Source organism: Trachinotus anak, unplaced genomic scaffold (assembly GCF_046630095.1).
Source record: "Trachinotus anak isolate AG129_WGS33_773 ecotype Australia unplaced genomic scaffold, CSIRO_AGI_Tana_v1 ptg000028l, whole genome shotgun sequence".
Taxonomy (NCBI): domain Eukaryota; kingdom Metazoa; phylum Chordata; class Actinopteri; order Carangiformes; family Carangidae; genus Trachinotus; species Trachinotus anak.
This window is the reverse complement of record NW_027273879.1, coordinates 22582870-22599134: the sequence shown is the minus strand read 5'-3', so window position 1 is coordinate 22599134 and position 16265 is coordinate 22582870. Positions and strand designations below refer to the sequence as shown.

General features: G+C 44.7%; 3 protein-coding genes across 9 annotated transcripts in view; 1 reads left to right on the top strand and 2 right to left on the bottom strand.

Moving 5' to 3' along the window:
- The window catches only part of sptan1 (spectrin alpha, non-erythrocytic 1), a 36175-nt gene extending 32720 nt beyond the window's left edge, over positions 1–3455 (top strand). For 6 of the 7 annotated variants that reach the window (XM_071466521.1, XM_071466520.1, XM_071466519.1 and 3 more), the window contains 9 exons: positions 58–354; positions 540–652; positions 1022–1039; positions 1965–2019; positions 2122–2318; positions 2417–2470; positions 2556–2702; positions 2798–2945; positions 3028–3455. In XM_071466521.1, coding sequence (XP_071322622.1) covers positions 58–354; positions 540–652; positions 1022–1039; positions 1965–2019; positions 2122–2318; positions 2417–2470; positions 2556–2702; positions 2798–2945; positions 3028–3153 — 1155 coding nt within the window. In that variant the 3' untranslated portion in view covers positions 3154–3455. The remainder of the gene's footprint in view (positions 1–57; positions 355–539; positions 653–1021; positions 1040–1964; positions 2020–2121; positions 2319–2416; positions 2471–2555; positions 2703–2797; positions 2946–3027) is intronic. The other variant, XM_071466518.1, reaches the window with a different exon arrangement.
- Positions 3456–7513, bottom strand: dync2i2 (dynein 2 intermediate chain 2). The gene is made up of 9 exons (XM_071466523.1): positions 6967–7513; positions 6249–6509; positions 6055–6164; positions 5753–5910; positions 5303–5412; positions 5015–5185; positions 4266–4498; positions 4027–4184; positions 3456–3805 (listed from the first exon to the last, which is right to left on the bottom strand). The coding sequence occupies exons 1-9, from the start codon at positions 7042–7044 to the stop codon at positions 3567–3569; spliced, it is 1518 nt and encodes a 505-aa protein (XP_071322624.1). The 5' UTR covers positions 7045–7513; the 3' UTR covers positions 3456–3566.
- Positions 7514–8176: 663 nt separating this feature from the next.
- Positions 8177–14629, bottom strand: LOC139611670 (protein SET-like). The gene is made up of 8 exons (XM_071466524.1): positions 14395–14629; positions 11035–11092; positions 10808–10950; positions 10570–10673; positions 10367–10480; positions 10068–10238; positions 9249–9383; positions 8177–9135 (listed from the first exon to the last, which is right to left on the bottom strand). Exons 1-8 carry the CDS (start codon positions 14462–14464, stop codon positions 9115–9117), a joined length of 816 nt encoding a protein of 271 aa, XP_071322625.1. The 5' UTR covers positions 14465–14629; the 3' UTR covers positions 8177–9114.
- Between the last annotated feature and the right edge of the window lie 1636 nt (positions 14630–16265).

Here is a 16265-nt window from a genome sequence, read left to right as displayed (position 1 = left end):
TAACAAACGAAGGTAAAATCAGTGAGTTGTTTACGGATCCTATCCTTCCCACCCCAGGTTGAAGACTTGTTCCTGACATTTGCCAAGAAGGCCTCAGCCTTCAACAGCTGGTTCGAGAACGCAGAGGAAGACCTGACAGACCCAGTGAGGTGCAACTCTCTGGAGGAGATCCGGGCGCTGAGAGAGGCCCACGAGGCTTTCCGCTCCTCACTGAGCTCGGCTCAGGCTGACTTCAACCAGCTGGCTGAGCTGGACCAGCAGATCAAGAGCTACCAGGTGGTGTCCAACCCCTACACCTGGTTCACCATGGAGGCCCTGGAGGAGACATGGAGGAATCTGCAGAAGATCATCAAGGTCCCCACATCACGTTATATATACATTTACATCACACTCACATACAGGCTGCTAACGTTTTCATTCACTATGTTCTCTAATGCAAAGCCACCCACTCACCTGTAGACACCTCACCTGTTAGAACTCATGCGCATCATGTACAGGTGCAGCTTCACTCACTGACCTTGTTCACTGTGCTGATGCAGGAGCGAGAGCTGGAGCTGCAGAAGGAGCAGAGGAGACAGGAGGAAAACGACAAGCTGCGTCAAGAGTTTGCGCAGCACGCTAACGCCTTCCACCAGTGGCTGCAGGAGACCAGGTAGAGGACGTGGTCCCCAGCTGAGCCTCAAGTCTTTAGCTTCTTCTTTAACCTGGAGAGCTGGTCTCAGTCCAGGGGCTCAGCATGAAAGTGTCTGCTGCTCATTATGTCTCTGCTGTGTTGATGTTCTGTTGAACCTGTGAACGACCTGCTGACTGGTGAAGTGTTTGCTCTCTGGCACAAACATCAGGACATGCCGAGGCATCAACACTTTGACCACTCTGTACACTAAAGTTGAACTTGTTGTGTGCAGTGAGCACTGTGTTGTTGCCTGATGTTGTTAATGTGTATTTGTTCTCTCCCCCCCTCCCCCCTCCCTTTCCTCTCGGCTGCTTCCTCGCTGGTGCTTGGGATCACTGTGCTAATCAGGACATATCTTCTGGATGGGTTAATATCACTTTTTCTCTTTTTCTAATCACTGGGTCCAAAGGTCTGAGACCACTGGTCTCAAACCTTTGGACCCTCTGTCTGAGTGTTTAAATCTGTGTGAGAAGGCAAATTTGTGATCTCTCAGGTGGGTGTTGTTCTTTAATGATCCAGCTTGGTAGGACCATGTTCCTCTTGCTGATGGTTGATGTAGATGAATATTTGTCTGTTTCCTGTCTCATGTTTGATCTCTGGTCCTCTCTCTGAATAGCATAGCCTATCGACGAGTTATCTGTGTCTATCAGTACCAGGTTGCTGATGATCTTTCTGGAAGGTCAACCTCTTTCAAGCCTCGCTCTGGTTTTCCTTTGCTTCCTCTGACCTCACGCAGTGTGAGGGCTGTGTGACCTCAGGCACTTGAGTTTAGACGCTGTGGTGTGTTCAGCACCTCCCTGCTCTACTAACACTCACCCAGTCCTCAGTCAGCACGGCCCTCAGCTCGTGGACTGTTACTGGTCACCCGGTGTAGTGTGTGCTGCAGGGCTGGAAACTGCACAGTGTACACGTATTATTTGAAGCTGGATTTGGTCCCATTGGGTCAGTGTGGTTTATATTTCTGCAGCGTTCATCCTCTGTAACTGTGACATTCATGACCTGGTAATCTGCTGCAGTTTCCACTCCTGTGTGCAGGAGCCCTCCCTTGCATGGTTTGGGTTACCAGTAGAGATCTTTGGCATTAATTTGAAACACAATAACAGACCCACACTGTAGTGACATGTTGAAAAAACAAGAACAAAGAAGTTTATCTGCACCTCCAGACTCCACACTGAATCCTCATTGATAAAGGTTGTAGGGAATGTGTCGTTCTAACTGTGTGTGTGTGAGAGAGTGCAAGAGTTCTCCAGACTCTGCTGCCTCCTCTAACATTGGGGTCTGTTGGTGTCAGGTCGTGTATGGTGGAAGAGTCCGGTACCCTGGAGTCCCAGCTGGAGGCCACTAAGGTAAATATCACTACATTTTAACAACAGTGTTGCCGCTGGAGGCGAGAGCAGAGTCAGAGGCCGACACCATGTGCATGTGACCACTTCTGTTGATGTGTGCAGCGTAAGCACCAGGAGATCCGGGCCATGCGCAGCCAGCTGAAGAAAATTGAAGATTTGGGAGCAGCTATGGAGGAGGCGTTGATCCTGGACAACAAATACACAGAACACAGCACAGTGGGCCTAGCCCAGCAGTGGGACCAACTGGACCAACTGGGAATGAGGATGCAGCACAACCTGGAGCAGCAGATACAGGCCAGGTACACGCTGACATTCTGGAAGTCGACCACACTGAGAGAGTTGGGAGATGTGTGAAGCTGCTGATGCTGCTTTCAGCTCATGACCTGCTGTCTTTCAGGAACACCACTGGAGTGACGGAGGAGGCTCTGAAGGAGTTCAGCATGATGTTCAAGTGAGTGGTGTTGACCCGCCGCCATCATGACGTATTCCTGCATCTGATCTGAGTCACATCCACATGTTCTCCTGCTTCTTTACAGGCACTTCGACAAGGAGAAGTCTGGCCGTCTGAACCACCAGGAGTTCAAGTCATGTCTGCGTTCGCTGGGCTATGACCTGCCCATGGTGGAGGAGGGAGAACCTGATCCTGAGTTTGAGGCCATACTCGACACGGTGGACCCCAACAGGTCAGTGATGTGTATGGAACAGTATGGAGCTTTGTAGATGCACAATGTTGTATTTGCTGCGTAACTCTGAGGTGTGTGTGTCTGCGCATGTGCAGGGATGGCAATGTGTCGCTGCAGGAGTACATGGCGTTTATGATCAGCCGCGAGACAGAGAATGTCAAGTCCAGTGAGGAGATAGAGAGCGCGTTCCGAGCTCTGAGCACCGAGAACAAACCCTACGTGACTAAAGAAGAGCTCTACCAGGTCAGACCAGTTCTCTGCTCTGTGGATGTGGTCTCAGGGTCTCATCTTCATGGAGGTCTAACTGTCTCCCTCTTGCTTTCAGAACCTGACCAAGGAGCAGGCGGACTACTGTCTCTCACACATGAAGCCCTACCTCGATAGCAAGGGCCGTGAGCTGCCGTCAGCCTTCGACTTTGTCGAATTCACCCGCTCGCTCTTTGTCAACTGATCCCCCACCCACCAGTGACCAATCGGGACGCGTTTTCCCACACACACTTCGACACGAACACACGGCTGAAACTGCATGACTGTGGCACTAGGAAAACTCACTAATAACAACTGTCTGTACTATTTATCTCGCTCTACCTTAACGTTGTGCTTCTCATCATAGCATAGTGGATCTGTCTGTTTGAATGTGATTGTTTTAGCTTGTGCTTTCGATGAATTTAAGAACCTATAGTAACAATAATGTTGTACCAACACCTGAACAACTGCAGTGTGCTTTAATAAACGCTACTGGTTAGAACTGGACACCTCCTCTCACTTGTTTTTATTTCACTTCCACACTTGAGTTGTTGTCTGACATTTTTTTTTTACAAAGCAGTTGACATGAACAGAGGATGAAATGTCCTGTGATGTGTCTCATTCTGCCACCTGATTGGCTATCTGCTCCAGCTGGCTGCCCTCGCTGGGGCTCTGCTCTGTCAGATCTGCACTCAGCTGCCAAACACCAACTGTTCCGTCTGTGTTTCCCACCGCCAGGAGGTGAGGGTTCTGACAGTTAAAGGCCAAACAAGTAGCAGCGTGTCCTGCAGCCCCCTGCTGGATGGTGGCGACCGGCCTCAGGGACCTGTGACCCAGGTCGAACATCTGCACCTCACCTGGGGGGAGAGTGAGACACAGTGAGAAGATGCATCTGTCTTGTACCCACAACTACTGCTCTTTTTTTTTTTTTTTTTTTTTTTTTTTTTGGAAGGAATTTTTTTTTTTGCTGTGACTGACTCCAGTTTTATCAGGTAACAGGTCTAATGTGGACCTGACTTGGTTCTGATGTGTAAATGAATTAGAAGAATAAATAAAGTGCATCATTCCCAGTTTGCACCTTGTCCTGTGGCTGCAGCAAAAACCAGCGGTCTGGTTGGAGACCACTGCACCTGGAACACGTAGGAGTCTGAGACCCTGAGAGACAGAAGCGGGTTGGCCTGCAGCAAAGAGTGGACGTGGGCCAGACCGTCAGTCCCTGCACTCACAAACAAGTTCCTGCAGACAACAAGACACAAGTGAAAGTCATGACTGGGTCACATGTAAAACTGGTGTGTCTGGTGCGTGTGGAGTTGTCACCTGTGGAAAGGGGAGCAGTGTATGGAGTGGACGGGGCCGCTACGGGGTCTGAAGGGGAAGACTGCTGGAGCTCTCAGAGTCATACTCTGACCTTCGGAGGGAGCGGCAGCCAGTGTCTGGGAGGAGAAGGAACACCTGAGCAGCAGGCCGCCCTCAGAACCCACCAGGAAGGTGTCAGAGTCCCACGGAGACAGAGCCAGGGAGGTGACACCCATAGTGCTGCTGCCTCGGGCCTGTGGGCGACACACAGCTGGAACTGTCCCAGAACCACACTAACTAAACAGCTTTTCACTGTGGAGTGTTGAAACAAATCAACGTCTGCACACTAAAAAGGCTTCTTTTGTGAGTCTGCTGTTGAGGAACAGGATTGTCCCACAATGCACTGCTCGAAGGAAATGGAGGGGAAATTATACTAATTATAGTGAAACGGCTCAGAAAAATAATAACCATTAAATCCTTTGACAGTGATCATGTTTTGCATTAAATGTGGATCTAGGTCATCATGGTATCCGACACACTGACATGTTACAGCAGACCACTTTCATTTAATAGCTGCACCTCATGCATGTGTAACAGCTCCAGGCTCTCAGGACCCAGACCTGCCACATTCATCATCAGTCCATATCAGTCTGCAGTCCTGTCTGAGGGACTGCAGACTGATCATGAAGGTCTGAACTGGCCCTTGTATCTGAGTCTCTGCTCTGACAGTGTAGAGGAACAGTTCCACAGTCTGTCCTCCCGGAGCTCACCTTGAGGCCGACGCTGCTGCTGTGAGGAACCTGCTGACGTACGAAGGCGTAGGCTGCGTTCAGGACAAACCTGCCCTGCTCCAAGTCCACTGTCCACAGCAGCACCCTCCCTCCTGACCCGGCACTCAGCACCCCAAACTCTCCTTTCTTCTGCAGGGGGACCCAGGCAACCTACACACACACACACACACACAGATGTTACGGCTCTTTCACTTGATATTATAGCAGGACACTGAACCTCCACTGACCTCGAAACACGTCATCAATCATCAGACCGGATCGACTCACCTGATAAACAGGCTCCGTGTGGCTGTCTGCTGACATCCCAGTCAGGGCCAGCACAGGGTCCTGAGTCCGACTGGTGTCCCAGACCACCACCTCTCCACTGTACAGACCCCCTGCACATACAGACACACACACACACCACACTGAGCTCCACTCTTTTAACACTTTCTGATTGCACAGAGAGACACACCTCAGTGAAACCATGTTGGAGTAATGCAACAACACTTCCCAACCCCGCCGTTATCAACAGGATCATTTTAGCTTGACAGCAGCATGTAAATCCTGGATTAGTTGAGCCACATTTGAAGATCAGGTCTGAAGTCTGAGTTGGTACAGGATCTGTTGTGATGTGAGCTTCCCCTCCGGCCTCTCATGTTTAGATGAGATTCTTGTGTTTGACCTGACTCAGAATGTTATTGGTTGTGATCAGGTCATGGTGTGAGAACACTGTACCTGCGATGAGGGCGGGCTGGTCGGGGTGACAGCACAGAGCGGTGACTGCGGAGGGAACATCTATGACCAGATCAGCTTGTTTGGGGCTCAGGCCTCGGCGGTTCAGGTTCCACGTACACACATACGACCTCTCAGTGCTCCAGGAGCCATCATCAGTCCTGCACAGAAAACACACACACACACACACATCTGAACCACACCAACCACATGACGACTACAGGAGCCTAACAGGCTCTTCTTTGTGTGAAGTGATTTGGTTTTAAAACGGGTGAGATTAGGTGACACACTAGGCACTAACGTACCGACCATATGCACAGGCAATGACTGAACCTGTACAACTCCAGGACACACTTGTCACATGAAGACCTCTCTCTTGAGCGATGGGATGTTGAAGACGATGGAGGCATGAAACCTACAAACATGGAGGAACAGCCTTATGCACAATACTCTCTCCACAACAAAAGGAGCTGCCTCCTGATTCGTTAGTCCTGCTCACCAGTTGACTGTGGTCGTCCCAGTTCACCTGGAACCCATCAAAGGCGTGACCTCTGGCATTTTTCATCAACTCTGTGATGAGCCTTTCTTCAACCCGCTGCAGGAAGTCCTTCAGGCCTGATGGGTCTGGCTCATCGTGGTTTTGTTGGAGGAGCTGTTCTGTTGCCTGGTCTTCTGGCTCCGTCTGGGTGCAGCTGATGGTGCTGAACACAGTCTGGATCTGTGCCTCGGCACTGTGCACTGCTCTGGTCTGACAGGCTCTCTGAAACACCAGCAAGTAAAGGTCCCTTTACTGAAGGATGCACATCCAGCTGAGGTAGTAACTGCAATCACCATTCCACAGGGAATTCTACTTAAGCAGGTGCAATAGTGACAATTTAAGTACCTCATTAAGTAAAAAGTTCAATCAACTGTATGCAACTGTCAGACAAACCAGGCAAATGGTTGAGCCCCCAAAGGGAAAGGGGGCCCCCAGTGGGCCCTCCTATTAGCATATTTTGCAATGAAACCTTGTAAACCTTGTATGTGAGGCGTTTAGGGGACATCTGTTAATGTGCATGAACATGAAGATTGCCAGTGTCCGCTAAAGTTAGCTTCTGACAGCTAGCCTGCTAGCTAACTACTGTGTGTACACTGTTGCTTCCAAGTCGATAGGACACAAGTACACTGTCACTCCTGCTAACAGAGCACTGTGGGAGGCAAAGGCTGAGCAAACGCACCGACTCCCGCTCAGACTGCTGGGATTTCCTCCACAGTGAGGGGACACTCACTGAGTCCGGGGCCTCGTCAGTAAACATGCCGATGAACCAGATTTAAGGAAACAGACGTATTTAATTAGTTAACATTAAGTGGCTAAGCTAACTGCACTGAGACAACGACCTCTGAATGCTAACAGATCTGGGGTTTTCTATCTGCATGGCACTTTTCACAGCAGCTGGACGGTACAGCGAAGCCATTTTCTACAAAGATCGCGTCTCCTTGGTTACGGACAGGATATCCGGTGCAAAGACGCCCCGCCATCACTTCCGCTTTTCCTCCAGAATAAAAATCCCAGGTGGACATGTTCACGTATGGCTTTTTAGCTCATGCTAACAACCTGAACCAAGCTAACGTGTCTCTCAGGTCGAGAAGAGCGGTCACTGTTCAGCTCCAGGACCCGGACCCGCCACAGTCACCGTCAGTCCACATGTCTGTCTGAGGGACTGCAGACTGACCATGAGGGTCTGAACCGGGATAGTGAGGGCGCCACAGGATCCGCGGCCTCTCTGCGTCCCTCCATGTGACATGTGTGCCCCCTGTTGGTGGGAGAACCACACGACAGCTTCTGACTGAGAGAATGTGGGGTGGATGTCTACAGTGATGACCTGTTGTGACAGGACCCGTGAATAAACACCCTCAGCTGCTTACATGATGTGACACTCATAATCACCTGCACAGCTTATATCCTATTAACACACACACACCATGATAAAGTGTGTGGACCGTTTGGTCTACAATGCAGCTCTTCTCGACTGCACATCACTTCAACTCCAGCCCTGTTGTTACTGCTCAGTCGCGGCTCAGGGCGGATGAAAGGCTCCTCAGTATGAGTCGTTGCAATTTTTACTTATTGCTCTGATATTGTTTCCTTAATTGTCTTCATCTTTGTGACTCATGCATCAGTTCTGTACTTGTGTTTTGTGTTGACAGAGACAGGCTGCTGCTGTCAGTATCTACTGAGCAAACAAATGAATACACAAATATCAACACAGGTTGTGTGTTTAAAACCATGGAGTGAAACCTGCAAAATATATCCAAAGAGCAACAGTTTCTCCAAAAAAGCACCAACAGTTAATTTGGTGTTTTCGTTCTGCTGAGCCTGACTGAAGCCCCCAACCGAGCCGACTGCAGCAGCTGAACTGTCCACCTGTGACCAAACTACTCCAAGCATCATGTACACATTTATTTATTGTAACAAAGCAACTGGTACACTTAATTTAACGTGAACAGGTTTCCAGTGGAACAGGAGATACGCTGCAGACTCCACAGAAATCTTTCTCTTCCATCTCAAAATGTTAAGCTCAGCCCAAAATTAGATCTTTAGGTTGTTTTTATAAAAAAAATGTACATTTCAAACTTTGTTGTGGGTGCCTGAAAAACAAGATAATGAAAATTTATTTAACAGAAGTCCAGAGTTGGTGTCAAAGCCCCACTGCCCCCCACCCCCCATTAAACTGTGTACAATTAACAACTGTCTTACCAAGGTATATGTATATCCCAAAAACATTTACAACAGTTGAAAGGAACAAGCTGGTGCTTTCAATCAGTTCCATTAGTACAATAAGTCACAAAGGAAAATGCAACTTCTAATAAGCCTTAGTACCCCCCCCCCACAGGATATATTATAATATACATTTATATATAAAAGTGGCTAAAGATGCTATGATTGAGTTATCACTGCACCATGGCTTATTTTTATTGAACTCACAACTTCAACAGAAACTGTCATTTCATATCTTACATAAAAATTGCTATTGTACGTATTTTAAATCTACATAGGATGACGTGCAGAATGCTACAAATTTTTTTTATTCTTTTGCATGTCTTTGGGAGATGTAGAGAAACAATGACAAGTGAGACTTCCAGAGAGCCATCCCCACCCCACTGCAACCCATTGAGACCTGCTGTGTGTGGAGCTGGTCTGTAGACATGGCGGTATGGACAGGCCTCAGATGCAGAGGAAGAGGATGGACAGGCTGACAACACACAGGAAAATTTTTTCTTTTTTTTTTTACAAAACCCCCCCCACCCCAAAACAAAATATTTTGCTCCCATCGGTTGTATGATAATCACAGAGGGAGGACTGGGGAAATTGTTGGCTGAAATGTTTAATCATCCTCTCCGTCGTCCTGGAAGAAAGAAGAGAGAAAGAGTCGTTTCAGGAAGATCATCATGTGACCAGGACAGATCTTCATCCAGCTCATCATCCAACATCAACATCAGCACTCCAAACAACCCCTACCTCTCCATCCTCTCCATCACCATCCTCATCTTCATCTTCACCTTCCTCTTCCTCCCCCTCGTCAATATCTTCCAGACCCTCCTCTTCATCGTCATCATCATCGCCGTCACCTTCTTCATCTTCCATGTCAGGGACCTTGGGAACATTTACATGTCAAACAGCTGATCCTGGCTCAGCCTGAAGAACTGTGACCCAGCCTGAGTCTGTACCAGTCTCAGTCTGAGGGTCACACTAACAGCAACACCCAAATAATCAACTGAAACCATCATGTTGGCTGACTGGGCAGAATTTAAAAAAAAAAAAAAAATCAACAAACTTTATTTAAATATTGTTACTATGATGCAGTCGTCTGCAAACATCTGGACACCTCTGGGACAATGACATTGTGCTGATTTTTGAAGTGAAAAGACATAATTACAACACAGACATTAAAATGAGCCTGTAGATAATTTCCTCAGTGTTAATGCTCTGATGCTTTTTATGTCATCCACTTAGAAAATCGATGATGTCACAGTAACTGTGGCATTAGTGAACGTTTAGGCTCCCTTCCTTAACTCATTAGGTCTTAATTGACTAATTATTCTATTCTATTCTAACTCTTCAAACCTTGTGCCCCCCCCCAGAGCAACTGGAGTTCTGAAAACAAAGATAACTGATGCTAACAGAGCAGGAGAGGCTGTGAACTACATCTGTCAGATAAAGCTGCTGTCTCGTGTCTCAACAGTCCGGCCCCCACCAACAGAGCGCTTGTCGTTGTTAAGGGCTCTTTTGTATCTGAACTAATATCTTAAGAAGCCAAAGGAGGAGCGATAATCCTACCAGGTAGTACTGCAGCGGGTTCGGCCAGATGTCGTCCTTGATCACTTCTCCCAGCTCATCAGCCCCCGCGTCTGAGTGGTCGGTGAACCAGGTGAAGAAGCTCTCTGGCTCCTCATGCTGCCTTTTCTTTCCAGCTTTGTTTGGCGTCTGACCCGTGCGCTTCGTCAGGTCCTGGGGAGTCAGGATTTCAGGTTATGAAGTGTTTACTGATAAGTAAGTAATATTCCGCTGACTTCCTGCTCCCTGGGTTTGGGAGGTTGTTTTACAGCACATACAAGCTAGATAAAAATGAAACCAACCTTTCCAGCTTTCCATTTGATTTCAGTGGATTTGGAAACTGGATCTCCGCTCTCGTTTACGTTAAACTCTTTGGAGAGGGCTTTGTTCTCGAAGTACGGGTTCTCATCAAAATACTGCAGGAAACACAATACGTCCCTGTCACATCTCTATCAGAACATGTCCATTTAGAACATACAAACACAAAGTCAAGCTGACAACTCACAAAATCTATTCTATATCCTGACTTGATGTCCTCGAACTCAGTGACCTCTACCCTCGATAAGTAATGAAGTGCCTCCTCGTCCTCCTCCCCCAGAAGAGCTGAAACTGCAGGTCGGACAGTTAGATCCTGTTCACAGTACATTTAACAGCATCAAGCAGCCTTTCAATACATTAAGACAATGTTTATTTACTCAGCTCACACACACACACACACACACACACACACACACACAGTTTACCTTGTGGATGGTTGACGAATGTTGTGACCCAGAAGTTGGGGATTTTGGCTATGAGTTCTGATCTCTTCTGAAAGAACGGCTGGCGTAATTTGTTGTACTTCTGCTCTACTTTTAAAATTTCTTCACTAGCCTGTTCGTTCAGTCTGGAGGGAGAAAAGAAAAACATGTCAATAAGAAAACTCTCTATGCATCACCCACCTCCCACTGCTGGACAACATCACACTCACCTGTCAATTTCATTCTGTACTTCATCAATGTGTTCAATGGCTTCTTGTTGCTCTTTTTCTGAAAGGAAAAGAAAACTTTATCAATAAAAGCTACAAACTTCAAATATGGTTACCCTTGGGGGGGATTCACCTGTAATTTGCATTTTCAGACAAACTCTGTCCCACTCTGACATGGTCGTCATGTGATTCATGATGCAGCTGCTGTTTATTTATCAGATGGATGGAATTTAATGTCTTCTGATACACATTAAAGTAGTATTGCTAAGGATCAACATGAACCCTTTATAGACCAGCTTGGTCTTTAACATATTGATCTTAATGGTTTTAACATGCATGGATTCAGAAGCACTGAATATTTCATGCAGTTGATTTGGTAGTTTATATATATATATATATATATATATATATATATATATATATATATATACTCCCCCCAGTATCTCAATACAGTCCAGATAGCCAAAAACATCATGATATGCAACATTAACATGACATACACTGTTATTGCAACAACAATGCAATTATATTATAGTATTTTATATTCCATGTGCTTTTTTAAAATATGTGATTGTATTATTGTATTTTATGTTTCAGGTGTTTTCTATAATCTATAACTTTATTACTGTATTTGATGTTTCAGGTATAAGCGGTGCTGCCACCAGACAGCAGTTCAAAGTTTTATTTGTCACATGCCAAGGTACAACGTACAGTAAACATGAGGGTTTGACTTGGCAGCAGGGCAGACTGTGCTAAACTGCAAAAAAATTGTGGTGCATTGCTTCACTTCCTCCATTACTGCCTCTGGTGACTGTGATACATTAGTAAAGTAGAAAATCAAATCATCTGCAAACGTTGCTACTTTTTGCTCTCTCTTTCCAAGAGCCAGTCCTTGTATTTTAGATGTCCATATATATATATATATAATAATTAAGAGTAACAGATTTTAGTCAATTTACAAGCATCAATTTCTGTTTTCCCTTCTTTTTTATTGCACAAATAAATTCACTTTTACTCATGCAAGAAAATGCAATCTATTATAACATATACTAGCGACATCACGCTTAAGTTTCCTGTTGTAAACACAGTCAATACTTAGATGGATGGAAAATATTGGTGTAACTGATTGGCTCAACCTGGGTCAAATTAAATTAAGTCTATATGTGGTTCGTCTTGGTCACATGTTGTACATTATCCAATGAAGATGTAAAGTCACCACATCCTATCTGTATTCAATAAGTCGCCTTTTGATGTTTTTGTTTTAGAGACTGTTTTCACCTCTGCCCAACACACCTGAAAAAATGCTGGGATGTGGATACATTTTCATGCGACATCAATTACAAAACAGAAAAAGAAACAAAAAGGAAAACTTTTAGATTTCTTCTGAAGCTTGACTGATAAAAACCAGCCAGACTGATGTATCTGCCGATGTTGACTTACTTAAGATTTATTGTACACATTTACAAGCAGAGTCTGTGTTTCATGCTATGTCCCCCAGAGGACAGACAATTTTGTTTTTACACTGTAAAATGTCCAGCTAAGCAAATATTTTGGCCACAATTATTTAAAATACAATTGAAGGGATGCTCAAAAGATTCCCTTTATGCAAAAACAATTATATTGTAATTTTATTGAAAATAAAAATAGGCCAGTACAATATCCAATTTTTTTTTTACTGAAATATCAATATCAATTCGGCTCAAAAAGGCTTTATCTTAACACCAAGAAATGTCACACAAGTGTATTTGGAGGTTCCTGTTGCCTATTTTATATTAGGGCTGAACAGTGCTTCAAAAATATTGTCGAAATTGTAATGTGAACATGTGCAACATCCAAATCAGGAGTTGCAATTTTTTTGTAAAGGTAAAATGTGTCACAACAAACCATAAATGAAGCATTGTGCTGCCACTGAGACGCCACAGCCTACAAATAATATTCTTCAGATGTAAAGGAACATGACTGTTTGGTCCCAACAAAATCATCATCACATCATCATCATTTTTATATTTTTTCAGTGAAATTGAATTTAAAAACTTACCACTTCAACTGAAATCGTAACTCAACCACAATATCTGCCAAAATAACTGCAATAATGATATTTTTGCGTGCCTATTTTTCATATACATTTATTTCATATTCTATCCACAAACCTTTATTAGTCTGTTTAATCCGGTCGCTGTAACCACAGTTTCACTACAACAAAAATGCAATTTCACTCCAGACTTTTTACAACCTCAAATTCACCTTACACAAACAGAACATTCCTAGACAGCTCATGAAAGAGTTTTAAACATCCCACATGTGAACCTAAATTACTCACATTCACTCCAGCGTTTGATTTTGACTGAATATGATCGTGGTTTGATTTTCAAGTATATCCTTGATTTGAGTAAAAGCCTGAATCTGCAGCCACAGGACCTCCTCTCAGTCGCCTCTTCATTCCGTGTGTGGTATATTAAATAACGCGGGACGCCAGCCGTAGTGTGTTTGGTTGTGTGTGTGTGTGTGTGTGTGTGTGGTGAATTCATGGCAGACAGACCCACTGCCTCCTGCAGTCTGGAGCTTCCTGTTGCTGCTAAAGGCGGCCTGGTTTGAATGAGGGGCTTGACGACGTCTCGCTACAAAATGCTGTCTGCCTCACACTGATAATAACATAGTGCGAGCTCCAACAGTCTCTTTACGCACATTACACACATTAACATTTACACTTCCACTTCGCAGCGACATTCTAGCTTTCTAAAGGAAGACAAGCGCTTGTTTACATTTTGCTCCGCCGACTCGCACACAAAAGCGAAGACCGCACGCCTGGTTGTGTTAATCTCAACAGCTAACGTTAACGTTATCAGCGCTCGGCCTGTCTTGACTGATGGGAAACGGGGTACAGTGAATCTTGCACTTGCTAGTACTGTGAGCAAACAACCGTTTATGAAGCTCCAGTCTCAAACGTATAAGAGGAGGCGCACAGCTGCACCGATTACACCAGCACCTCCCTACCACAAACCTCCCAACTCTGTCTGCACAAACAGTCACTGCACATCACGCTGAATGCAGCTTATGCAATACAAATATCGGCCTCCTTCATGTCAACTAGCTGTTAGTAGCCAACGTAAGCTAATAGCTAGCTAACCTATCAGGCTGGCTAAATAGTTAGCTGACGCTAGCAAGCTACATTACTGAAGAGTCCTGCACAACAGCGTTTTACCTCAGTATGTATATGCAGGAAAATGTGAATTCAACTGTTCATTCACAAACGTGTATAATTTCAACTTGATACTACGCAACAAACTACAGTGAAAATAACAAAATGACGAAAAACAAACGAAAATGGCGTTGTACAGGATAACCGCCATTCCTTAACGTTACCAGAGGTCTCGTCCGCTCCGTCGTGATTTGAATTCTCCTTCCTACTGACTTTCGCCGATGAGGCCGACATGGTTATCTTTTTCCGTGACTCTTTGGACCAGATGTGTATCCCGGGCGGTTTAGAACTCTTCTCTGTGGGATAAAAGTTACTTCCACCTTACACAGTATATGTCTTGGAGCCCACGATGAGGAGGAATGAGCGCAGCTTCGCACGCTTGTTTCCCTCTGTGGCGCCCGGTCAGTGAACATATTTATTGTGCTCTACTGCCCCCAGGCGGCTGGAGTGTGACACTGCAATTTTAAAATACAGGCTGTAATTTCCCAAAATCTCAAATAATCTCATTACTTTGGGATAACTATTAATCTGCCATGACTTTCACTTACATTCATATGGCTGCTCTTTTATTTCTTTACACAATCAAGCAGTTGGAACTTAACCACTGAGGCTCATGGCAGACCCAGTACAATCATGTTCCAGTTTGATGACAAAATACTTGTATATTTAACAGAAAGTTAAGCAGAAAGTTTTCCTTTTCTTTTATTTTCTCATAACTTCACTGTGTATCTTCATTTTAGAGCTATTGAAGCAGTTATCCTACCAGTCACTGTGTTTACACTTCTGATTTTACATGAATTATGCTTTGTCAAAATGAAAAGCTGGTTGGGTATAAATAGCTTCAGCTTCTTCAGAGGAGGATGACTAATAGTAGAATAATTTTCTAAAGTCGTTTTGTTAGTTGGTATGTTGGTAGTTAGCCAATAGCCACATTTCATCAACTATTGAAAGGACTGCTGTGAAATGTCGCAGAGACATTCATGGTCCCCTCAAGATGAGGTATGATAATTCTGGTGCTGCTCTGACCTTTAACCTTTAATTGTCATCAGGTCTTCACACAGACAGAAAGCAACTGGCCAGTAGACTGAAAATGTGAGGCCACGGTTCTAACCACTGAGCCACTTTGCTGCTCTTTATAAACTATTAAAGTCATAGTTTAACATTTTGGTTATTTTGGTCTTCTTCTTCAGGGCCTTAGTTCTGCCTGAATCTCTTGAAGGCCTCCTTTCTTTCACAAGTGAGAATGAACTGGTTCAAAAAGCTGCTGTGTCTCTAAACTCTTGGTTCCATTTGGTGTACATATCAAGAGTACCACTACACAGCATCCTGGTTTTCATCTGTGTCATTTTCATCAGTCCTTGAGGCCTTTGATAGATACTCAAATGTCTGCTTATGGCAGGTTTTAATGTCACTGATTTCTTTTTCGGCTGACATTGTTCTCAGAGAGACAGACAGAGACAGTGAGAGAGACAGGCAGACAGACAGACAGATATTTCTCGATTTAATAGTAGGATAATAAAGTGACCCATCATGACTGGTTTGTGGCTGTAAACAGTCTGAAATGTTGAGCCTGACAGATCATTCATGGCCTTCAAAACAACAGCTGATAAAACATTCTCCATCCCAGGTCCACCTATTGGCTTGTTCTGGAGTTTGTTCTTGTGATTAATTTTAATGAAATATTGGACCCAATAAACTTGTTATCCTTTTGAATGTTTAATTTAATCTAACTTTACTTCCAACCAATTTTGTTGTTGGTGCTTTATTAGCTTTAAAGTTCTGTTACCTTTATTTATGCCTGTGTTGCTATTTTTGTCTAACTTCCATCTTTTGTTTCATGGTCCCTTGGATTTTTTGTTCTTTTTTTTTTTTTTTTTTTTTTTTTTACAATATAATGAATGAGGTCTGTGCTTCACTGTGTTTGTTTACCCTTAATGTTTCTAATGTTGGGGTCATGTGGGAACAAGATTCAAAATAACGACGAATTGGGGTCTGTCCCACTCCTACCTCTTTCATGAATTAATTGAAATTTAGA

Coding starts and splice junctions, on each gene's coding strand:
- dync2i2 (XM_071466523.1), bottom strand. CDS start 7,044: ATGTTTACTGACGAGGCCCCGGACTCAGTGAGTGTCCCCTCACTGTGG. Junction 5,413..5,752: donor CCAGCCCGCCCTCATCGCAG/GTACAGTGTTCT, acceptor CTGTATGTGCAG/GGGGTCTGTACAGTGGAGAG. Junction 3,806..4,026: donor TGCTGCAGCCACAGGACAAG/GTGCAAACTGGG, acceptor CTCTCCCCCCAG/GTGAGGTGCAGATGTTCGAC.
- LOC139611670 (XM_071466524.1), bottom strand. CDS start 14,464: ATGTCGGCCTCATCGGCGAAAGTCAGTAGGAAGGAGAATTCAAATCAC. Junction 9,384..10,067: donor ACCCGCTGCAGTACTACCTG/GTAGGATTATCG, acceptor AATGTTCCCAAG/GTCCCTGACATGGAAGATGA. Junction 9,136..9,248: donor GTGATGGAGAGGATGGAGAG/GTAGGGGTTGTT, acceptor TCTTTCTTCCAG/GACGACGGAGAGGATGATTA.